A 26191-nucleotide genomic window follows, 5' to 3' on the forward strand; every position below is an offset into this window, starting at 1 on the left:
TCCAAGGTGACTTTCAGTGCAGCACAACTGACATAAAATAGTGGAGTGCACCTGCATCTCCCCTCACCTCACAGGCCTTTCTAGATATCACCCACACACACACTTTCATGTACCTTCCTTCACCCAGAGAGGCACATAAATAACAGAGAGTCATTCACTGTAATCTGTAATGACAGATTTGGGGTGCGGAGTGACACAGCAAAATTCAGATTACTAGCAGTGCTGCAGAGAATGACTTAGCAGAATTCCCCTCATCTGCACTTGATGTCCTTCATCACTCGAAAATGACAAAAAAGTCATGTGAATGGAGAGGGTAGACAGAATGACTCAGCAAAAATGATAAAATAAACAGCTGGACACAGAAAGACAGAAGCAGTACGTCTACATCATCTAAAGACATGTTAATATTAATATTAATATTAACCAGGCAGAGTAGTGAATTTAGAACAGAATGATAATGACCTACCATAAGACATACTCTGAATCAGTCATGGTATTTTAGGTTATTTGGTGAGAAGATGAGGCCAGATGATGCAGTGTGTTGCATTCTCTGCAAACTTTAACACCTACTTGTCCAGTGTGTAAGACTGGCAGTAAACCCTTTAAACTGTTAGCTACAAACAGGTGCCTAAGAGGCTTTATCAACATGTCTGGAATGGAAACTATTTTTGAGTCCGTGGGTGTGTGCGAGCAAACCTCTAACCATTTGGAAGCTTGCCCAGAGTTTGATTAGCACATATCCCCATTTTCCTCACAAGGTGGACATAACAATCAATCACATTCCCACTAACACACACTCTGTACTGTTTCTCGAAATTTAAAAGGTATCCTCTGAGCTTTTACTATGAATCAAAATCAGAGAAGCTTGTTAAGGCCAGTTTTGCGATGTACAGTCTGAGCTGCTGCCATCACTCGGGTATTCTTGCGACTAACTGGATTACTGGGACAGTCAACTTCAATGAGGAAACTGGCAGTGGAGAAACATGGGAAAACTCCTCAGACTTCGACTGCTTCAGTGCTTTTCATCCCAAGGTACTGTAAGATGTAGTTAAGTTGATTTTTAGCTAACACATGTTGATGTAGAAAGCCTGTGATTAAGTTATTTGCAATTATTTGCTGAATTCCCCACCATTTCATCAGAGGCTCCTCAGAAACTGCAATAATGTTAGCAATAATAAATATGCCACGGTTAGACTTGAAATAAAACTTGCGTTTCAGCTGATGGTTGCAGTTTGGTTAGGTTTAGGCACCAAAGCTACTTGGTTAGGTTTAGTAAAAGATGAGGGTACGTGATGTAAGTGAAGTATATTACGTATGTGACATAAATTAAACCTGGAGTGTTTGTTTTTTCATTAAAATGAATGTCTGAGATATTCAAAGTATGGTGAACCAAGTTCACACAGTGCTGGCTAAGCCTTTCACAGGCAAATATATCTCTCTGTATTTTACAATATACTGGAGTTTTAAAATCTTTTCCACGCTGGCTCAGCAGTAGTGATATGCATGAGCTGAAGGGGGAAGAAGCCATAGCAACAGATTAGGCTGCAGTCATTGACTATGGGCTACAGCAACAAGGAGTGCAGCAGAGCTCAGAGGGGGAACAACAGTTCTCCATTGCAGGTTTGAGTATGTTACGACTTTGCTTTTTACATGGACACAAGTCTTGGTCTCCTAGGTCCTAAGTCCTGAGTGTGACACATCCATCCACTTTGACTATTTCCCTGTGTGCACGTTCTCATTCTTTACAATACTTTCAACACTGTAATTTCCTATGTGTGCTTCTCACAGCTAGGTGAGGTAAATTCTGTTATATGAGACTGGACTGTTATGTGTGCATGATAATGTTAATGAGAGATCCTTGGAAAATCCACCTCCATATTTAAATAAATCTCTGCAGAAACAGTACCTTGGCCGTTCAAACTGCCTGTTTTGTATAAATCACACAATAACATGTTTGTGTATGTGCATTTGTTAGTGTATTTCAATGCACCTTGGATGGAGATGGAAAATAATGTAATTTGCTTTTGTGTATTATGCAAAGGGGTGAGGTGATATTCAGTTCTCTCTGAGATGGCTGTTGTAAACATTGCACCAATGATTCTCTTGCCATCACACACAGCACACACACACACACACAGCACAGCACACAGTTTATGTTTTCATGCCCTATGAGGACATTACATAGACTTACATTCATTTCCTGGAGATTATAACCCTAACCATAACTACAACCATTACTTGCCTAAACCTAACCTTAACCTTAACCAAGTCTTAAACCAAGTCTTCACCCTAAAATTTAGTGACGTGTATTCTACCCACGTGTAACTGTGTAAGCAGATTTTTGTCCTCACAAGGTAGGTAAAACATGTCCACACACACACACACACACACACACACACACACACACACTGGATTATACAGAGAAATCTGGGTTTTAACCCTATCTGTGCCACAGAGTCACACTGGGACATGCTGTCCTGTGTTGCCTCTCTGTTGGGGGCTAAGCTCCTCACTAATGACAAATGCTGGTCTAGATAGGCTACCTGCAGCTCTCAACACTCTTCACTGCATTCAGTCTCCACGTGCCACCTACTTCACAAGTCTTAGTGACCATATACTGTCCATCTTCACCATGCTGGAGGGTATTTATAATGCATGAGCAGCACGCAGATGAGAATTAGAGGAAGTTATTAATGGTGGGGTGTTACATATTCACAGCAGGCAGCATTAGGAGTGACCTCAGGAAGACAGGAAAGCTTCCTGTGGGCAACAAAGGACTGATGGATCTGTTCACTCTGTGTGTATGTGTGTGCGTTTGTGCATGTGTGTGCACGTGTGTATGTGGCTGTGCAACAGGCTCTATCACACCCCAGTACTCCTGAACAGAAAGTTGATATGAGGACTGACGAGTGGCCGCTCCTCACACCCAAGAGAGGTCAGAGGGTAAAAGATCACTGGTACTCTGAGTCTGTATGGTTCAGGAAAAAAGAAGGAGAAGGACAGAAGGGAGATACATAAGACTGTCTTCGAGACGCAATGGTGCATAGCAGGTGGAAAAAGGTTGAATGTGAGGCACAGAGCCAAAACACAAAATTTTGAAGGATTTGGAGAGATGGGTGGAGATGTGACAGTGAAGTTAGAAGGTCAACTTGGGTTCCAAGAGAAATGTATTCCTATGTCAAAAACAGCCAAAGTCATTTGACCCATCAGTCACTGTGTTTTGCGTGTTCACACTGTTATACTGCAGGACCATGATTCCCTAAATTTATTGCAAACAAGAAACAATCAGGTTAAAGAATCAAGGAAAACTGATTAATTTTGCTAGACCTATAGACTTGACAAAGACTACACCGAATAGTGCAAACGCTGTGGCAAAAGTATATGAAAAGGCAGAAGAATCTGATTACTAACCACTTACAATAGCTGTTCACTGGTATTACTGTGGGGTAAACTAGGAGTGTAACCTGGTACCTGCAATTGTGCTCAAAATTTTCAGTATGAATCTTTTGGTTTGGCATGTAGGTTTACCTAATTAATGCAGCATGGGCAGAAATTCACTGAAACTCTGCGTTTCCCCCCAGCAGCTTTTACAAAGGACTGGATGTTAGGCATGCGTGAACACACATGCACCCCACAGGCATGTTCCTTCAGTGTCATTCACCTTATCTGTTTGGGAACATTACGGTTTTATGGACTCAACGTCCAACTTGCTTATTCATTCGAGAAAGGTGAATATCGATGGGAGGGTATCTAATGCAATGAATTAAATGAATTAATTTTCATAAAATAGTGCTTTTCAGTAAGAAGGTCGTAGCTCGTTGCAGAAGTATTACCAACCTTTTCTAGAGCCATGGTCCAGTCAGTAAATCACTTTTGAATGAAAAGAAGCAATTTTTTGTATTGCTTCTTTTCTTCCCACAGTAACGAAAACCAAAACTGACTTGAGAACTAAGGTACATACGGAACTGTGATTTTTGTGCACTGTTACACCCCTGGTATAAACTCATTCTTCGATTTCCTGCAGTAACCTCATGACTCCAAAGAACGTCGTGTGCATATAAACATACTCTGTGTGTCCTTCCTTACAGCTCATTACTGTGTCATATCCTGTTGGTTGGTACAGTCCAGCTTAACTCTGCTAAAACTCTTTCCTCTTTACCCCCCACTGTCTGACTCTCTTTCTTTCTTTCTGCAAGTCTAGTTAACTGAGAGAGAATGAGGGGGGTACATTCCACCAGCGCTTGCCAGAAAAACAACCCATCTCCACTGAGTAACCCATCGACATCCTTCACTCCCCTTCTTTCCTTCTTTTCTTCTTGTTTCCTTCCTCACCCCTATGCTATGCACCCATATCTTCCCTCCCACCCAATCCTTCCCAATCAGCCCTTTACCCCACATGCCCTCTCTTTTATAACCCCAACCCAGCCCTCCCTGTAAGTGTTACATAAGCTTCCAGTCATAGATCCAGGCCATATCGCTGTTGTTTTCCCCCCTGTGTGTCTATTGGAGCCTCAGCATCTAGGGCTAGACCTTAATGAGGCCCCTACAAAGGGCCCATTGATGAGAGGCCCAGTGTGAGAGAGGATGACCCCAGCCAAGAGCACCCAGAACTGGGCATCAGCTGCCCCGGGCTCTCTCTCCATACAAAGACATCCACTGTGGACAGGGACCTAAAAGGACATAGAGAAAAAGAGGGAGAAAGAGAGAAGGGAGTAAAGAGGGAGGAGATATCCTGTTCTAACAACTTAGAGAAGAAGATAGAAAGTTATAAAAAAAAAGAGAGAAACAGATGTGTGACCTCATCACAGAGAAGTTGCTTCTTTGACTATTAGCTCTCGATCGAGCCTTATGCTTCCTCCCTTTTCTCTCTTCCTGTGCTGTGCATCCCAAGATCAACGAGACCCACCCTCTGCCCTCCCTCTGCCAGGGAGTTGTCAGTGTCTTTATCTCACTCATGGATCATGCCTCAGATCTGAAGAGGCGACTACAAGGGTCCAGCTTGTGACAAATCCTCATCAGTGGGCATAGGTTGCTCAAAGGAGCTATCGAAGCACTTTGACGGGACCCCCACACTCATTTTGGAAACATTTGGAGCACTAATCTGAATGCAGACAATATTCAGAGTCAAGTTTAGTGGAAATAGATGTGTTTCTTTATCAGATTTGGACGACAGCTGTTCACACCTTGGATAGAGAGTGAAAAAAGAATGTGGACAAACTAGACCGGACTGTTGGAAGCTGTCGTGGCTCAGTCATAAATCAAGAACAGAGATGTTGTATGGCTGACATGGCTTAACAACTTCCTTTAAGTTATCTGTCAGTATCCTTTGATGACTCATGGAAGAGAAAAGACTGCTGGACCAAAGGTTGAGTCTTCACTGAGAGTTGATCATTTCCACTGGCGTTTTTTGGATCAGCTGAGCGATGACTCTCGCAGCACGACTCGAGGACTTAGAGGTGACCCTGGAGCACATGCTTATGGATGTCTTTGTGAGTTTTCCCATTCTTACTATTGTTCAGTTGTGTTTTTAATCGCAATAGCTCACTTGTGCATGATACTGAATAGTGCAGTTAACTAAATTTATCTGTCATCACCATTCCTCTTCGTGTCTCATACGTGACCTCTCCAGTGCATAATTACAGTTAGAGACCAGAGGCCAACATATGTTCACGTCTCTTTCCAGATGCTCTCTCATTAATTGGCACAAAACAAATGTGCTGATTAAAAACCAAACTCTGTGCACAGGGAATTTTAGGGAGTAAATTGGCTGACCAGGATTCTAGCCTGGACTGCATGGCCTGTACATGACTCAACACAGGTTTAACCCACTGAGTTATTAAGACTTTGGCAAAGTTAACTCTGCATGTGAGGAGATTTCATCCAACCAACTCCAAATTAAATCTAGGTACTTGGCTTGCTTATGCTTTCTGTGGTCTGCGGCCTTTATAGTTATTTGCAGATAGCTATAAATCTTGTGATTAGGAATGAATGAAATCTCCAAGTGAAGGAAGCAAGGATTGAGAATGAGGAAATGAGGGATGAGAGAGGAATGAGAACGAGAAGGAAAATCTGATGGATGGGATAGTCAGGTGTCTGTTGCCTGGGATGCTTGGATAGAGGTAGATTACTCATGCCCCTGTGGTTTACGAGACTGTGGGAATGAAAAACTGCTCTACACCGCGTCCCTTACACACACCAGATACACAAACGTTCGCTGACGCACATTTAGACACATTAATGTGCAGTCCCATACAGTCTGCCTCTGCAGACACACACGCACAGCCACATATTGTAAATACGACAGAATCCCTGGTTGCTTTGATCTGCTGTAATGAGTTTGGTCGTTAAGCTCCTGTTTTCCTTTAACATTGTTTACAGGCACAGACATCTGTTGGGGGAACAGTAATCTGTCCTCTCCTCAGACATAATGTGCTTCCAATGAACACTATCAGCACTCCTTCCATTGCTGCAGGACATTGAAGTTACAGATACAGTATATGCTGATTTTTGATGCCTGAGTCCATCAACCTATTTTGGAGATTTGGTCATTTTCATTTATCCAATAGATGATGTTCAACTGAGGCAATAAAGATTAGAGTTTATGGCCAGAACAGGATTTGGATTATTCATGCACTGCATGGGAGATAGAAAAAAAATAGGAGTCAGGAAAATGCTTCCTTCCTCTGTATTTCCTCTCAGCAGCCTAATTAGACTGCTTATTTTTTTTTTTTCTAATTGCTGGAAGAGGCTGCAAAACAGAGGGTTATCTGGCCACTTTGCATACTTAAATGAGAAATATTCAAATTGGCTGCACCCTTTTCAGGCCAGATGCTTACAGCACATATGTTTGTGCATATCCACATCCAAATGCAGATGTACACACAGAAATGTTAAGACATGCAGACATGAGCTAAGAAGAGGCCTATTTCTAGTGAACCATCAAATGAATGCAGGGTGAATTTAATAAGGTTTTCCAGCAGCAGACGTGTGTCATGGATGAGGCATCTTGTACTACTTAGAACATTTCGCCAGTGTTCCAAATCTAGCAGTAATTTAAAGTTCATATTTAGCTTCAGCATGCAAGTTTACTGACAGCTCTATGTTAGCAAACTTATGTATGTGTTAAACATTTCTCTATGTGTGAATTAACCCAACAGTGAGCAGGGGCAGGGGTTGATTTCAAAAGTCATTAGAATAATGACAGCACTTTTCCATCCTCCAGCAGAGAAAACCCTCCAGAGCCCTATATGTGCTGCTCATTGGCATTAAGCAGCAGCCGAGTGCACAGCTGTATCCAGGGGTACACTGCTATTTTCATTAGTACAGCAGCCTGTATGAATGATTCAGGAAAGCTGAGAGGATCTGAGGCAACCAGCTTCCCTTACAGCTTCTTTTGCTACAAGAAAAGGAGGTCACTATTTTGTTGCCTTTATTGCTTGCAGGAAGCTGGATTTGAAGCAGAGTCATTTGTAGACTTGTAGATTTTTCAGGTTAACACTTTCTTTTCTTCTGCATTCAAGACCACTATCATGATTTAAAGCACTCGACTGCTCCCGGCATGGTCACAAAGTCATGCCCACCAGCATAGAATTCTGAAATCCGTAACCCGTCCACACTGTTAAAATCTGCACATAGTTTCAGGAAACCCAGCACTGACGTGGTCACAAAGGCAAGAAAATGAATAAAATCCTCAGAACAAGAATTATCCAATCATCTCCGCTACTATAGCTTGATCTACATGCCACATAGGTCTCATTTGCATAGCAACACTGCTACATACACAGTGACAAGGTCCTTAGGCATGAGCAAAATAGTGAGATGATTTGTATCTGGTGATTGGGTTTATTTGGGTTTATTTTTTTCTGACGGCTGTAAAATGTCTGCTCATGGAGTCATATGAGCTTCTGCCAAGCTGCTGTGCATTGTGTTGTTGGTTTGCCTAGCTGCGAGGGGTGGACAGATAGATAGGCAGAGAGAGAGAGAGAGAGAGAGAGCAGCTCTTCTTTCAGAGGCTGCCTCACAGTCTCTCACAAAGGCTGACAGTCACGTCAGGAAATAAAGTGTTGTGATTAAATATGCATTCCATCCTTGTGTAGTTTAATTGAATCCTCCTCCTTGCCCCCCAACCCAACCCCCCTCCTGCCCCTAAATCCTCTCCCCCAACATCCTCATCCCTTCTATGATGCAGGCCTGGAGGCAGAACTAAACATCCCTTCTCTCACTCCTCTTCCACTTTTTTTCCTCCATCCCCCTCATCTCGTCTGACAGAGGGAGACCCCAGCTGGATGGGATTGTTTCCATCACAGCTGCACTGCCCTGTTCTGCTGTGCTCTGATCTTTTCTTTCTCGCTGTCTCCTCTCTTTCCAGCAGCCATAAAGCACTAGTTCATATCTTTGGGAGAGCTGGTCTGCCACAAAAAGACCCTGCGGTCTCTTAGAGCATTCAAACTGCAAGGAGAACAAACACTGTGACGTGCTGATACCAAGAGCTTGTGTTCTCTCCATCCCACAATTGTATCACTCCATTGTAAAATACATGTGTCTGTGTGCATGTGTCCAGCACACTATTCTCTTTTGACCGAGCTACTGTGGGTGTGTTGTTTCGGAAACAGCCCATTGACCGGGTGTACTATGTATTCAGTTATGTAATGGGTGTGTCCCCTGCCCAGTGACAAAACTGTTCAATTATAGTGAGCTGAACTCTTTCTTTCTCTTTTCTCCCTCACTGTCACTGTCTGTTTTTTTCTCTTCTCCTTTTCTACATGTTTCTCTCTGTGCCTCCACCAAATCTTTGTCATCTGCATTAAAGTGATATTGATCAGTATGAGGCTGGAGTCACAGTGTCAAGTCTGATTTGGAGAAATTGATATATATGTATATGGAGAGAGAGAGAGAGAGAGAGAGAGAGAGCGCCTTTATTTGAGGCCAGACACTATCAAGGGCAGACCAACAATGAAAGGCAAAAGAAGAGAAAGCAAAATGAGGCAAGACGGGCGGGGCAAGTTTATTTGTATAACAAGTTTCAACAGCAAGGCAGTTCAAAGTGTTACATAAAAATCTAACTAGAGACATTGTGGTTATGTGGTATGTAGCTTTAAATATGCAGCTGGACGCCCCAGTTGTCTGATTTTTCAAGGCGATCAATTCAGTATTTTTTCTTATTGTTAACAAATCCAATAAAAACGAACCAAAGAAAACCAACACTGATTTAGTCTGTCCATTAATACCCCTCTTGTGGCATTGAGCCCTGAGTCAACTCATTTTAATGAAGATGTAAATCTTTAAAATGGATTACCAACATTTTTTTTCAGTCAGCTAACTTATTTCCAAAACCAGCTGGACACTGCACATTTTACTTTTACTCACGCTGGAGTAAATAGCCCATTCATTGGCAACTATTGAGAATGGATATACATCAGTCAGTACTTGGTGTGCTACTGTGTACTTACAGTACACTATGTGGTGTATATGGTATCAATTCACAATAAACTACAGTGCCCATGGTTTGGCCCATTTGTAGGACCAGGCTGTATCAGGCTTTTGCTGCACAGGCTTGTTAACAGGATTGGTTCATTGTTAGTCTTACTCTTCAGGTGAAAAATGCTAAATCTAAAATAGAGAGAGTAAAACAGCAATAAATCCTGTGTTCCTATAAAAGTTCGAAGAAAACTTCAGATCCCCCATAGTATAATTGAAATTTGAATAATATAGTCAGATTTAGCAATCAGATCTGTGCCATTTTCGTGCTTCATTAGTCCTCACTCTGACAGCAGAATCACCCAACTAAACAGAAAAAGACAATTATCATAAACCTGATCTAATTTTTATGTGCACATCCAAAAACTAATCAGCTATTATCATTCAGCTTTCAGTTCCTATTCTGTGCATGGTCCGGATTCTGATGTCAACTGGCCCAGCACATGCAGAGGTTTTCCAGGAGTCTGGGGAATAATTCGCATGTGCTAGTCGCTGGGGAAAATTGCACATCTCGTGCTCCATTCAGGTCTGCCGCTGCCTTCATAATAGACCACTGATTGGCCCATTGAAATGATGTATTATAATTCCATTATGGCATATCACTATATAATGGACTGCACTCAGACAAAGATGTCGTTATTTTTTTTCCTAGGCGATGCCTATGCAACATGTTAAGGCTATGAACACAGTACATTCAAAGAGGGAGGCGATTTTTCAGTCTGTCTACTTTCCTTTCTGCCACTGTCTGAAATTTTAATCACATTGAAAGACACACAAGCAGATGTACAGTGCGCACACATGCACGCACACCCACACGGCCACCTCGGAGTGGGTTGAGCAGATGTTGTGCCCAACAACACGTTTAGACCAGGACAACCTGCTCAGCGTGTTCCACCAAAATCTCTCTGAAGTATAAATATGGCCCAGTTTTCGCACAAATGTCCTGTTTTTTTCGACAGATCTCACAGCCTATCTGTTACCTTTTTGAGCAAGTGTTTCCCAGGCCGTCTTACACAGATACTGCCGAGGGGATGATAATTGAAATGGATGCTCCCCTGTGGAGAAGTCATTATGATTGGTTCTGGCCTGATGAGGGGTGGGAGGCACCGTTTTCTGCTCATCTTGCCCTCATGAGATAGAGAAATACAATACTAGCATGTACTTAGAAGACAGAAGCACACAGTGAGATGAAATGAATCACGCTGTCAGGGTGGTATTGTTTAGCTCTACAACTGTTTATCTGTGTTTTCTGTGTAATGCTGTTGTAACTCGGCCCTTTGTAATTTGTGGAGTCTTGAAACATAAACATTCAACCCCCTCCCTTGCATCCCAGGATGGGGAGAGAGTCCAGCTAGGGGGCATTTCCATAAACACTCACACACACACACACACACACTTAGACACACAAACACTCTGAGACACACAAACACAGTCAGAAACAGGACCATAGGGATGAGTCAGACAGCCGTGGGCAGAGACTGGCTGGGTTATCGGGGTAAATTAATGCGTAACAATACCAGGATTCTACAACTGAGAACCATTGCTTCTTATTATTACAACTATGAACAAAGAGTAGGCAGACAGACACACACAAACACAAAGTAGAAATAAAACCCAGACAATCCAGGAGGTGCAAACAAATTGGATCTGTTTGCACCTCATTAGCATCACGTATAAGCAGGTAGTGATCTTCCTCTTCTTGTTCTCTTCTCTGCCAATCTCCCTTTTGTTATCTGCAGATGATGTTTTTGGAATTGTATTAATAGCTGATAGTTCATTTTGAGGACAGCTGGTGTGAACCGATTCTGTACAGTGAGGCAGAATCTTCCAGTTTTGTATTTTTATGCCTTATTATGTATGCATGTTTGTATTTCACATATTTTCATTACCAAGCGCAAATCCCATTCGCCTTTATTTCTGTGTGGTTGTTGACTGAAATGGGTCATTGTGTATCTAGCCCAAGGCATCGAGAATGGTAACATGTTGAGTTTTCTTGTTTGTTTGTTTTTTACTCCTATCGAGATATTTATTTCCTCACTGGATATGAGACAGTGGAATTTTAAAAAACTCTAAGTGGGAAAAAAAAAAAAAAAAACGAGAGCTGCAGGGAAGAACAAACGAACACAAACCATGCTTAAGCTGTTCAATTAGGAGAATGTATTGTCAGCTCCCTGTCAAGGTGCCATAAGAGATCGCTATGAAAGCTGAATGGTTTTGTCTCCTGAATCAGCAGTGGCAGTTAGTCTCTGTCACTGCGATCTGAATTAACATCAAACACACACATCACACAGAATAAAAGTGCTAAAAAAAATCACTTGCGTCTTTTGGTCCTCTTTGGGCCTCTTTTCTTTTCCTCCTGTATGTCATCTTGCAAGACCTGAATGTCTGCTCACCAAGTTTATAAATAGTCCTCTAATAGTTGTCATGTAGGCCACAGCCACTCACTCACTGATGTGGGCCAGAGTATTGAATAAATAATGCTTTCTGGGGATTGCCACTGCAGATGTTTTTTCCTATATGCTTGTTGCGCAGCTTTAGCACAATGCATATGTATTTTATGTGTGTTTTATGACAGTGATATATAGAGCATCATCAGGGGTCCTCACTTAAAGAAATGATATAGGGATGGGGAAAAAGCGTGTTTGGTTGCTCTTTTTGACCAGTGGCTTTAATCTGATTTTATATCCTGTGACCCTGCATCGAATCAGCTCATAGCTGTGATAAGCGAGCTAAATGTTCCTGGTGATAATCCAGTTCTGCTGGCTTACAGCAGCTACCTAGCCCATACAAGGCACTTGCTGTGATATGTGTGCACCCACTATACATGCGTGTGTGCATATATGTATGCCAAACATCTGTGTGTGCCTCCATGTGTGTGTTGATCCACTTAAGTTAATCAGCTGACAGTTCAATATTGATGCGAGGAAGCATACAGAGCTCAGCAGTGAGTGATGATGAGAATATGACAGTAAGTCACTAGGTGCGACTGTAACTCATGTGTCCAATAGCTTTAATGGACATGTAAAGACCACCATGTTGGATGCAGAGGACTGACTCAGCTCTCTGTGGCTGCGGCCATCGTGATAAAAGATATCTGAAAGGGCTTGAGCCTTGCACCTAAATGTCCACAGCTTGGTGGGGAAAAAAATCAAGCATATTTCCACACTTTTCTACATGCAGAACCAAGTGATAGGATGATCAATATCCGCGTGCATGAGCATTGAGTGTGTTTGACTGTAAAGATGCATATTGTGTGTGACTGTGTGTGTGTGTGTGTGTGTGTGTGTGCGTGGGTGTGTGTGTCCTTTGTGTCCTCGTCCAGACAGTACAGGGAGAGAAAGCTGGATGTGGGATTTCAAAGATAATCTCCCTACCAGATGGCAAAACATCCCATATTCCTTTTGAGGTTCCCCACGTGATCCCCTGTAAGGGCTGAGTGTGTGTGTGTGGGTGTGTGGGCGTGTGTGTGTATGTGTCTGTGTGGTGGGGGTATATATGCTCACACACAATTATTATTGGATCACGTGACACAAGTGCGTATGCTAATAACAGCCGTAACGTCACATTAATCCAGTGACCTGGTTAAGCCCCCGACTGAAGGAAGTGAGTGTGGGAGGCGGGGAGGGGGGAGCTGCCAGAGCTGGAGAAGAGAGAGGAGCAGAGAGAGGAGAGACAAAGCGCACTCCCTCTCCCTCTCCCTCTCACACACACTCATTCACCTCAGAGTTGAGCAGCAGCCGAGAGGAGCAGAATGGGAAGTGTTTCAACACAGGGGGAAATAGAGGCAGAGAGAGGCACATAGGAAGGTGTGGGGCTGCTATACCCACACACACGCACACACACACACACTGTCATCACACACTTCTTTCCTCGTTACACACCCACGCGCAAGCTCGCGTGAACCTCTGCTGCCAGGCTGGACGGGACGGCTAGGACGCCCACCTCCCACTCTCGCACACATGCTCACACACCCACGGAGACACACACTCTGGAGCGTACCATGGTGGTCCAGGGAGCGGTGACGCCCGGGAGAACCCGCCGGCTGATGCTAAAGCTGCCGGTGGGGACTTTGCGGAGGAACAGTGGAGAGAGGGTAAGCTTCCCTCAGTTCCTCTCTTTCACTTTCTCCCTTCTTCTGTGACTTCTCTCTCTCTCTCTCTCTCTCTCTCTCTCTCTCTCTCTGCGTGGCGGCATCTTGCGGTGCTGTTGTATGTGTAAGTGGGATTTAAAAAGGTTCTTGGCTAATCCATGGGACAGTATTAGATTTGAGTTGGTGGAAGGCAAGTCAAGAGCAAAGATTTTAATCTCTCCAGTGGACAATACTTCTGTGTTCCTCTTCCTGTCAGTCTGAGTCTGTCAGGCTATCCAGCACTCGGTCTGTTTCTGTCACTGTTAATGCATTCCACCGCAGTCCTCGGTTTTCAAGGTTACAGGGAAGTCTCACTGTGGGAGAGCTGTCTTGGAGTGCAGCTTGTTTGCCCATCACTGTCAACACAATGGAACTTACTTGAGACATGACTTAGCTTCCTTTCATCAAGCGAAATCACACGTAGCCTCCCTTTAAGCTTGATTTAAAGTGCTGGGTCCTGTCCTGCATAGTGGAAATCAGTTTGTTTGCCAGGCATCAAAAGCTTCAGTGTTTATGTGTTTGTGTAAATCTGGCGCGTGTGAGCTGAAGGCAGAAGATAATAGTTTCGTGCTAAGCTTAGACATGGAATGTGGGATGCAAAGTTAACCTTTATGTCAGTTAAGGACAGGCTGTAACCTGTCAAGTGATTCACCTCGTTTGCTCTTCAGAAAAGTTGAGGAGCACGAGAGAAATCTGCGTGAAAGTAGCACGCAAGTTTGCAGCTGTGGGTTTGTTAGTGATTCCCCATTGCATTCACTGTGATGCGTGTCAGCACTCTTTCATGTTGTAAATACACCGGTAGTAAGCAGTGTCTGTGTGTGTATATGTTGGCATTTGAGAAGTTCTTCAGGGCTGCTCTCCCGAAATCTTGAGGCGTTTATCGGAGCATACCGAATTAAATTCCAGCCTCTCTTTTGAAAACCCCAGTCTTCCCTGTTGACGTAGTGTGGGTTTAGTTTCATCAACACGCCTCTTAGAATGAATGTGATATCTAAACACCACAACCCCTTCTGAGAATCGCCACTCTCTTTGTAGTTCTCTCTTTGATTGAACACACTCACGGAGGATACAGTAAAACATGCAAGCACACACATACTGTAACCATGCTATCGTAAATTACACAGTGTGGCTTCTGCATATTGGATGAAAACTGCTTTCGCTTTAATGAACCCGGACATACATATTCCCTCCCTACTTTTGATACAAAAGTGACCTTCAGATCTCTTTAAACAGAAACACAAAAAACACCATCTGATTCCTTCGCCAAGATTGCTTTTGTAGTCACTTTGCACTAACTTGAGAGATTAATGTAAGTTAAAATTTGTTCTGATGCTTTCAGGTCTCACTATCAAAAGACTTCAAGTTGTGTGTCATTTAGTCTGTAGTAGCGGGCAAACTGATTAACTGTGATTTAACTGAATCTGGCTGGCTGTCATAATACTGCTTGATTGGAGGAAACTGAATATTAGCTGTCCTTTTGAGAGAAGTAATTGCTACTGGTTGATTGGCTGGTGCCTGCACACATAACGTACACGCACACACAGTCACTCAAATCACCTTAATTAATGGAGAGAAACAGATTTGCTCATACAGAACGGAGGGAGGTCTCTCTCCTGATTGCATTCCCTTTTTCTGCCTCCCATTCTTCTTGCAGCCAGCTGTGTGCACACAGACTGGAGGGTTCTTACTTGCTGTCATTTACATAAACTCACTCACATTATTGTACTGTTGTGTTGGAAAAAATGACTGGATGGACGTGCAAGGTAGTGAATGCATCGGAGCTTTTAAACGAGTAGCTTTTCAAACCACACCAAGGAAAAAAAGTGTTGAAGATGATTTAAAAGAGATTTACAATCATCAGAGAGTCAGACTGTCCTGACTGACAGTGTTGACAGGTGAACAAACCTCAGTAATACGCGAGGCTCTATAAAAGCTGGCTGTCTGTTGGGTTATGACTTAACCTTCTTGCTGAACCAATGAAATACTTTGACTTCCATACACAGCTGCAGCTTTGTCCTGCTCTGACTTGTCATGTTAGTTAACTCATTTAATGTAACCACCCGAGCTACACAAAGAAGTAACAGCCTACTGAAAAGATACTGACAAAATCTGTACCTAGAAGCAGCTGAGTGGAATGTCATTATGAACATGTTTATTGCTGCAGGCACAGATCCACTTAAAAGAGTTTTGTGCCTGTGGGAGCCTGGATTTTCATATCTTTCGCCAATTTTTTGCCATTAAACATGCAGAGGTTAGTGGGTGTGCATCACCACTGGCTAAACAGTTTTTCTCGCTGACCTGTTTGAAAGGTATTTTAAAAATGAATCCTCCAGATTGCTTTTTACCTCCTAAATTGCAGAGTGAAAAAGACAGACCATATTCTCATCTGTGCACTGTCACTTACCTAATGCAGATGAATCATCTGACGCCCCTGTCAGGAGTTTCTGATGGATGTGAGTTTCTGTTAGTTAATTGAGTAATATCTACAGAAAGAACATAGCCATCCTTGTTCACGGTCAGCATCTATGAGACATCTGCACACAACATGCCTCGTTAACCACAAAACCATAGGAAAGGGAGACAAACTGGATTACTGCCCCCCTTCTTTCTATGAATCACTTTCTTTTCTATACACCTGATTTTCTCCCTCTACTCCTTGTTATTGTCGCTCCAAAATCCTGTCATCATATCTAGACTTGTCATGCTCTTTTATTTTGCTCTTGCAAGCATACGGAAAAGGGATAGAAGGAATTGTATATAGACATAGCAAAACAAAAGGTGTTTACTGTACAATATGACAGTGACAAATTGCACAGTTGGTGTTGATGGTTTAAAACAGCTTCTTTTAGGGGATGTGAGTGGTCTGAATTAGGATTATCCGCCGCCTTTGTCATCCTGCTATCATGTTAAGCTGCTCAGCTCTTTTCTGTGAAATTAAGAACAAAAACAACAAACAAACAAAGGGAAGACAGGGCGCGAGAAAGAGCGAGACGCATGTGTGTGTGTGTGTGTGTGTGTGTTGTGTGTGTAGGTTGGGGCGGGGGGGGTCAAAACATTTCAGATTTCAGGAGGTTGGATCACCCTCCAAGGAAACATGGTGTTGTCAGGGGCACCACAGGGAAGCGAGGGTTTAAAGGTGGGAGGGGTGGATCACTGTCGGCGAAGCTGACACACACGTATAGACTTAGACACAAACACATGCTGCAAACACGCATTCATGAGCGGAATAGGAATGACAACACACAATAGCATGACTGTAATTTACCACTGAGGCCTGAAAGCTAGAAGCACCCAGGCCAAGTGTTGGAAGGCAGGAATACTAATCGATCCTTGTTACCTTTAAACATCTTGTCTGCACCAATCACAGAGAAGGTCAGCGCTGGACTCTTGTGTTCTGTGGATCGGGTTGATACTTTTGTTTGTTTTCCATCAGACTGATCTAATTGTCTCGACATTAGAGTCAGCACTCATTTGTGCACCTTCAAAGGTGATATGGAAACTAAAGGATATCAGTCTGAGCGTTGAGTTTTGTTCCCCCACAGCTCTGCTCAGCCTCACTACAGTATTGATTCCCAGGGATCTCAGGCTGCCCCCCCCCCCCAACAGACTGTAGGTGAGAGAGCTGCGGTCAGTCAGGCCAATTAAAAAAGACAAAGAAACGAGGGGAAGAAAAAGAGGTTGGAATAACTGGAGCTAAAGGCTCCTAAAGGCCCCTCTTGCACCACACCCTGTTCGGCATGAAAGGGGACCCCCCTTTTCTCCCCAAGGCAGCTCAGAAAGAGGAATGTTTTTGAGGGAGGGAGTAAAGGGGGGAGCACAGGGGAGTCTCCCACCCTCCTTTCCACTCTGTCTCTTTCATCACTCTCTGCTATGATTTTTTTTTTCTGTTTTTTAGTGCACATACAAAATCTATAGACACAGAGCACAGCTGCGCACAAGTTCAAAGTACATCTGAACTGAGCGCGATCAAACAATGGGAAGATGATCGCCTTTTGACTGTGATTGAAGGCTGAAGGCAGTGAGCTGCTGATAATGTGTTTTCTCTATGGAGACAGTTTGCTAGCAGGGTAGCTATGGTGAGACTGGACTCCTCTGTCCTCTGCCAAAACATCCCCCAATGGATGGATGTGTGTGTGTGTGTGTGTGTGTGTGTGTGTGTGTGTGTGTGTTTTTCCATCCTCTGCCACCTTCATGCAGAGCTCAGAATGATTTCTTCATTATCTCTGCTTCTCTATTCTCAGAAATGACTGCATGGAATCCTGAAAGAGACAGAGCAGAGAGAGAGAGAGAAAAAGACGAATGTGGGTTGATGGGAAAGAGTCTGATAAATTCCATCTCCCCCAAAACAGGATGTGGAGACCCCGAGATGTTCCTCCTTAAATATCCCAGCACAATCTGTGCCCTTTGTTAGGCTGAGATAACACGACTCAAGGAGAACGGAGGCGTTGTCTGTGACTCACTCATATATGAAGGGGTTTATTCATAGTTTGTCTGTGTGTGTGTGTGTGTGCGCGCGCAATCCTGCGTGAATCCTGCTATGACGGAATAAGAGGAATAGAAAAGAGAAATGGGGAGAGAAAGAAAGAACGTGTTGTAAAATTTAAACACATTCTTGATGATGTTGGATCCAGTAGGAGAAGGAGTGTGTGTGTGAGGGCGTGAGTGTGTGGGTGTGCATGAGTGACAGAGAGACAGAGCAAGAAAGGGTTACAAAGACAGAGAGAGAGAGAGAGAGAGAGAGAGAGAGAGAGAGAGAGATGCAGTCTCTTGTTTTCCCGTGGGTGTACTGCAGTAACATAGTAATCCTCATTAATATTTATCTGCCAGGCAAAGTGGAGAGAATGATTAGCTTGAGAGTGTGTGCGAGCGCATGTGTGCATAGTCCATGTTTTCTTGAGTGAAAAACCTCTTGTGCATGTGTGTCTGTGTGTGGCATATTACAGCACATAAGACATGAACTAGGTCAACTTCTATACTTAAGAGACTAACAAGTCCCGCTACTTCAAAGGTTTTGTGTCATCATGGGGGGTTTCTCATTGCTGGCGTGCGTGGTTGACAGTATTTTCATTTTAATTATTCCAAGCACACATATGAACAGAGAAACCAAAGCTCATGGCATGCACATACATTCTCTCACACACATAGATATATACAAGCTCCCTGCTTTCATCCGCCTCTCAAGCCACATTATGTTCTGTTATTGATTTTCCTTCTCGCACCTCTGATACAATCACATTAAACTAGACTGATCGGAATTGAATTTCAGACTGGGTCTATGCACGTATGTCACTTACAATCTCCGTCACAGTAACTGTGATGTGTGTGTGCGCGCGTGTGTGTGTGTGTGATATGTTGAAAATGAACCTGTAAAAGCATTAAGCCTGCAAAAGCCATGATTATTGCTATTTTCTGTGTATCACATGGACTTTTTACTCTCTTGTCGACAACTGTTTTTGTGAATTTTTGTGCCATAGTGCCTCAGCTGAGAATGTTCTTGTGAATTTATGGTGTCTGTGACCCATTTCCCTCCACTGCTCTCACTCTCACTCTCTCTCCCTGACTTGTCCTCACTCTAGTATAACACGCCTGAGTGGAGATCAGAGAGCAGGATTGAGAGATACAGAGAGAGATATAAGGGAGAGATGAAAGACAGAGAGAGAGAAAGATGGAGACAGGAGAAAGTAAGAGAACACAGAGAGCAGGAGATTTGAGATGATTTTCCTGTTTCCTTCCGGTGTTGGGTCCTTGTAACTGACTCGGTGACAAGTACAGGTTTGATGTTGAGTAAATCATCGATATATGGGTGATTGTTTGTGAGAAAGAATGAAATAAGACACAGATTATCTCCCTGTTTGGGTGTCTGTTTCTGTCCATCAGATAGTTGATTGTAAAATCCTGAATAAATAGTGTCTTTTCCCCTCCGTCTTGTTACTGTGGTAATAGCTGGCCAGCTGACACTCCGGTGCTGACTGTTTACATCACAGGGCCTGTATGACCTTTCCCAGGAATCAGCGGGGCTTTGCACACACATGGATTCATGGGAACAGTGCACTGTCATACCTAACCTCCCTCCGCTTTCCCTCCCACAACAAATATTTACGCCCCTCATAAATTACAGTGGCTGAGAGGTGAACGTCTCCATCCTTCGTGCGTGGCTCCAGCCAAATACTGATTCATTTTGGAAAATTTACACTACAGGAATGTCACACATTCCTCATGGGTTTCTCAAGACACCACAGAGAGGGCAACAGAGGTCCCTGAGACAGAGGGATGGGAAACTGGTGCAGTGGAGTGAGGGGTGCTGGAACATGTGAAAGCAAATTTAAAAAGATGCAGGCTTATTGCATTATGGGGGATTAGGATTTTTTTTTTGCAGTGATCCTTCAGCAATCCATTCAATTGCAAAATAAAACGTGATAGAGACAGTAGCATACACAGTGAGAGAGAAAGGGAGAAAAATAGAAAATACTCCCACAGCATCAACAATATAAGTAGTATTTTTTTCTTACTGTGGAAAATTTAAAAATACAGTGCTCAGAACAGTATCCAGTATCCAGTATCAGTATGGTTGATTAATGACGTGGCAGTAATTTGCTTTCTTGTTGACAGTCAGTAATAAAGAAATGGTATGAGCATCATGCAACAATTTGTATGTGTACACACACAGATTGCACACACACCAACTCAGCATTGCAGGAGTTGCCCCTTGCATCGATAAACCCTTCCATGAATCAGAGTGCGCTACGAAAGGCCATTTAATCCTACCGCAGTCAGATTGGGTTTGGGAGGAAGGCAGAGAATTACGGTACAGTACGTAGTTATCGAATTATCTATTGATCAAGGCAGTCTGGGGAAAGTGGAAGGAAAGGGGGGGGGAAACAAAGCAGTTCAGCCGAAAAATAAGGACATTTCATATTGTGTCTCTAATGTTCAGATTGATATGTAAAAAAAATCCTCAGTGACCCAGAAGATCAAGATGTGTCTTTTGGAGCTAGAGAATATATGTTTATGTGTTTGATTGAACATTCTTATCACACATAAGACAGAGAACACTGATCATTTAGGCTGTGTTGCTTTAGCGGTGCTGTTAAGCCAAGAGTTTATCACAGACTGGCAAGGATAAACACATACAGACTGTTGGCTTGGCACATGTTGTACGTGAGGGTTGCATTGCCTCCATGTGGCCATTGTTGCAAATGGGTGTGTGTAAGCACATATAAGATAAGCTTCATTGTGGATTTCTATCTCAAATAACAATTAGTTATGTGTAATCAATCATATTTATATGTTTTGCACATTCAACACAAGGATAATGTGTTGAGCTGGTCAAGAATAGCAGATGGGTCAGAAGTTCTTGATCTTTTTTTTTTTTTTTTTTTTCTTGAAAGATTTAGGTCAGGTCAGGACACTCCAGCCTGGGAAAACTGGTTCAGAGGAAAAATGTCTCCTTTTTTAAAAACATTTTGGCTAAAATCCCAGTGCTGTTAGAAAGCAGTACAGTCATGACTATGGAGCCTAAATAACAATTTCATCAGTTCATAAATTGAACTGAAACAATTAAGGCTATGGCTATGAACAGAATGCCTGTGTGTATTTGAGTTTGTTTCTTCTTCACAGATTCAGAATGACAAGCATGCCAATGGTGACCAGTCTGACCAGGTGCGTGAGAAGGTGTGCGAGGCTGTAAACGCATCCCTCTCTCCTTGAAAAGTGATACAGTGGGAAAGAGAAAGAGAAAGAGAGAGAGAGAGAGAGAGAGAGAGAGAGAGAGCTTTCATCTATTCTTCTCTCAGGCACTGGACTGGTTGCTCTCCATGTGAGCTGCAGTATGAGAGTGCATATCGCTTTAAAAACAACTACCAGTCAGAGAGACTCAGAGACCGGCTGCATTTCCTTAGTGGGAATGTTTGTGTTTGTGACGCTTAGACCAACGGACAGAGGGTGCATTGCTGGAGTGAGAGGAAATAAGAGAGGAAGGGACGAAGCAGGAGAGAGACAGAGTCAACAGGGTCCACTGGCTGTGTGGGACTGGGACAGAAGGACTAGCAGAGTTTGACCTTGAGGAAGCTGCTGAATCCCAGAGAGACTGAGAGGACAGAGGCGAGAGAGGAGACAGCCACAGGGTTCTCCTGTCTCTCTGTGGCTTACCTCTAGAGATGAGACAGTTATTATTATCTGCTGGAGCTAAGTGGTATCAAGAGGACAATAAAGGCCAATTCCTCCTCATTATCTGAGCCTCTGTGGATTTTACCTGTGATGGCTCACCTGTGCATATAAAGGTTTGTTAATGTGATACCTGTGGATATCTCACTGATAACAGCTCATATTGCTGTGGTGTACATACCTCTGGAGTTGTGTCTCTCATCACAAAGAGATTGTGGTAGATGAAGTCATGGAGGCAATCTTGTTGGGTCTAGACGAGGCGGTCTGTACTCGTCAGGGTCTACTGTGGACTCTCACCTCAACGGCCCTCCAACGCCTTCGTGTGCACGCCAGGAACCTTCCTGCACCCTTGCATTTATTACACACACACAGGTGTGTTTCTAGGCCACTCTACCAGGTAGGCTGCACCTCACATACACACAAAACAATCATTTGCCATCATTTGAGTATATCCATGCACTCAAATTGGCACCCTTGCATAAGGCATTTATTGCAAAATTACATTTTGTCTGTTTGTGAGTAGTGTTACCTGTGGAGATGGATATCTGCCATAAACTTCTAATGGCAATTATAAATGACATAGTCCACACTTGTGTCAAGGCTTGGGACAGACGGAGTGAACAGATGATGTACTGTGGCCAGGTATGTCCTCCAGGCGATAGACCAGAGCCAGAGACAGGGGCAGTGTCAAATGGTTGTTTCATTAAGCATGGGGGACAGAACTGGGTCAGATGCTGTGCTAGTGTTCCTGCTAGTAAAATTGGGACACATAAGTTGACAAAGTTTTTTAACATGTGCCTCAGGTGCATGTGGAATGTTACCTCAGTAGGTTTACCTCCTGTGTAGAAAATGCTGCCATGTTTTATTTAGTGTTCATCTTTGCGCAGGATACAGAGCTTTAACAGGAAGTTGTGTTGCTAAGGTCGCTGTTAAGGAACCAGTGACACTTCCATTGCCTTAAATGTTTAATCTAACTCCCTGGTAACCTTCCACACGCTGAATGTGTCTGTTTGCTCCGAACAGTTTTATTGGTGAGTGAATTATTTTAATTGCTTTATTAAAAGCAACTGTGTTTGTCGAGCTGTGATTCAGCAAAATGGGTGATCAGTATTCCCTTCACCATGTCTGAAGCGGTACTCAGGGTTTTCATGGAGACATTAGTATTCCCCTGGCGTCTCACCTGCCCTGTGTGCAGCTGGCACCACCAGGACAAGCTCACAGGCTCACAGAGAGACACTCACCAGGCCTGTCGCTGCAGAACGAAAAGCACACACTGTGCTGTATAGCACAAAACCATACAGCATCAGTGGAGTTGTTTAAAATTCATACACACACACACACAACTCATACACACACCACATGTCTTTTCCTGTCTTTTTGCTCTAATTCCCTTTTCATTCTCAAGAGGGGAATAAGCTGGAATGTTATTCTAACTTTTGTCTTCACATGTGTTTTTATGTGGCTCTTAAGTTTAAGCATCCTGAGGGAGGGCAACACAATCAGAGGAAACTGAAATAATATACACGAACCCTCCCCAAGACAAACCCATCCTCAACACCCCCTCCTGGTGGAGAGATGCACAAAGACTTGAAGGGGCCACACTGCAACACTTCTCAAAAAGAGGTCTATTAACATTTTCCCCAAACATCCCCAAACATGGATCTATTCTTTGAGGAGCTGCAAACAATATCTTCCCCTGGCTTAGACAAGGTAGTTTGGTCCAAGGTGGAGCAGTTAATAGCAGTGGGAGACACAAAAGCGGAAGGAGGAGGGGTCAGTGTGTCAGGCTGCAGAATGGGGATATCCCTGGCTCACCACACGGCCTCGCTAACCGGCTTCCTCTCATACTTTTAATGAGATACACAGCCTCAGACAACTGGCAAGACATTGTGGAGAGAGAGGAAGAAACTGAGAAACTTAACTCTGTCTTATATATTTTGTCAACCTGTTTTCACTTCATCCACTCCTTTTCTGCCTTCTTTCATCCCGAAATTAAATTACTATTTCCACTGGAGTGCTGTGGCTTAATCCTGTTCCCTCCTGCTTCTTCCTCCTCTCTGACACTATATTTTTGCATAGCATACTCAATCAGTACACTAGCCAAGACATTTTACTGCACTCCAGTGTGTGACAAGGTGATAACGTTACAGTCAGGATGGTTTGCATGTTGCATGAAGCAGCATCACATGATTGAGCTGTGGCGTTACAGAGATCAGCAGACTGCAACATTTGTGAAATATTGTTTGCTCACACAGTCATGCTCTTATTTGTCTCGTGAGAGAACGCAGCCGTGTGTTCACACTTTCATACATCACGCTGAGTAATATTGACTCAACAGCCTCCAGTCACACATTTTCCTCGGGAGGTATGACCCTTTAAATAGGGTTAGTACTGACAGGCATGTGAGGGCAGTGCTCAGTTGTGCCGTCTCAGGGTAATTGTTTGTCATTTCTCATGTTGCTTTTCACATTGTATCTCTTCGCCTCTCATTTTTTCCTCCTCCAAGCCCCTGTACATGTCACCCCACCCCCATCCCAAGGGCAGGATATCCTGCATGGGGAAGAAGCAGGGGTAAGGACTGTAGCAAACACAGGTGGTTGGACTTCCCCTGAGTTGCTAGAATTTCTTATTTACCTGTAATCATCACTGTCCCATAGACTTACTACAAGCAATCATTTTGTTCTTAAAAATGCAAAGTGACACATTGTTAAGCAAAACTCATCCTTAGTCTGTTCAGCATCCCCGGATCATTTCAGAGTTGACAAGATAAACATCCCAGATACGCCAAGTTTATTTCCTGTCATGGTGTCTGCTAATAACAGCAGCTGACAGGAAGCTGCTTCTCCTGCATGTCAAGACAACTTAGATCCAAGCTGTCTCCTAGCAATGGGATTCCACTGAAAAGTTTTATACATATTTAAAATCTTGCATTATGTCACATCCATCATACACATTCATTACAGCTCACTGCTCAACTTATGGGCTTGTCTGCATCAAATTTAGGACTGAAACTTGGGCCAGCTTACTCCAAACTGAACTCATCTGGTCCTGTTTCCTGTGAGAATAGCTCTGTCACTGATCATATTCATTTCCCGCTGACGAGTCCCAGCCTGTTATGATACGAAGCAGAGACACAGCAGCACTAGTAAAAAATAACCAGGATACACAATCCTCCCTCTGTCTAGGAGCTGGTTCATTTGTGTCAATTCTTTTCATCGTGGTCCGATAAGCTGTGGGCGCTCAGTCAAACCATGGTGTTTTCAAGCAAGTGGATTTCTGGGAAGCACGGTCCGCTGCGATTGCCAGCAGCTCCCCTGAATCAGGACATGATTGTACTCAGTTCGGTTTAAGTCTCTCCGACTCTCATGTTCAATTCATCATCCATTTGTTTTCATATTGCACCGAAACAAATGTCAATAAATAGACTCATGACAGGCAGGCAAATATCCAGAATAGGAAATTTGCGTGTCCTTGCTAATTCCCAGCCTCAGCGCTTTTTTTCCCCCCAGTTTTCCAGCCAAGCAATTATTGGATAGAGGTTGAAGTTGAACTTGTGACATCCTACTGAAGAATTTTGATCACTATCCCTGTCTGGCAGTAATCTTTGTTCTCATTGCCAAAGTCAGGATCTGTATGTGAGAAAATCTTTTCCCAGAACCGACAGAGAGACATTTGGTGATGGGAGGGTAGAGGGCCACAAACAGACATTGTCTCAAATTTTTCCAGCACTCTGTTTATTTATTTATTTTCTTGTAATTGTCCAATTTGTTTGCAACTAGCCGGAGGCATGTTTGTGTTTGATACCCTTGCGTAGGCGCACACACTCACACACACACACAAACACCCTTCTGTAAGTTCTGTTGGTGGTTTAAGTCGTTTACAGTGTCTCCCTGGGGATGAGGTCTTATTTGCATAGTTCGTCTGGAAAACATTTCCACTCCTCCATTCCCAGGTTTATCAAATATGCCGTGTGTGAGTGTAAACATACATGTGAAAGAGAAAAAGGAAGAGATGGCAAGACTTGGTGACCTTAAATACAAGGGTTCCTGTAGAGATTCAGCCATGGAAATCAATTTTCCTGCCCCTCCATAAGTCATAAATCATTTTCAAAATTTTATGTCATGTCATTCATTCATATTTTGCTGATATAAATGTGTTTGACAAGTCCCTTGGTGATTTGCAGTCTAGTTACATGTTAAACATTTAAGGCATGACACCCCTCCTCCCTCATATGCCATGTCATTTAGTCACTGTGCACCATAAGCTTCTCAGATTAGTGCCAGAAACTCATTTCTCCAGTAATGTGAGACTGTGGCACACTACTTGAAAGCATGGCCACTCACTTGATTAATTACAGCCGTTCGCATGCTCACGCACTCACCTCTTTACTCGCGCACCACAATGTCATCCCAACGGACTTGT

The 26191-nt window shown here is 43.3% G+C and overlaps 1 protein-coding gene across 8 annotated transcripts in view; it reads left to right on the plus strand.

The window, feature by feature from the left end:
- Positions 1–26191, plus strand: part of frmd4a (FERM domain containing 4A) — an 80749-nt gene that overhangs the window by 11801 nt on the left and 42757 nt on the right. The window contains exon 1 of one of the 8 annotated variants that reach the window (XM_046393688.1): positions 13103–13570. The exons of 1 other annotated variant lie outside the window; for it this stretch is intronic. In XM_046393688.1, the coding sequence (XP_046249644.1) occupies positions 13478–13570 (93 nt within the window). In that variant the 5' untranslated portion in view covers positions 13103–13477. Of the gene's footprint in view, positions 1–13102; positions 13571–21400; positions 22167–26191 lie in introns of those variants that run through there. 6 more of the 8 variants (XM_046393687.1, XM_046393684.1, XM_046393694.1 and 3 more) reach the window with 6 other exon arrangements.

Source organism: Scatophagus argus, chromosome 7 (genome assembly GCF_020382885.2).
Source record: "Scatophagus argus isolate fScaArg1 chromosome 7, fScaArg1.pri, whole genome shotgun sequence".
NCBI classification, from domain to species: domain Eukaryota; kingdom Metazoa; phylum Chordata; class Actinopteri; family Scatophagidae; genus Scatophagus; species Scatophagus argus.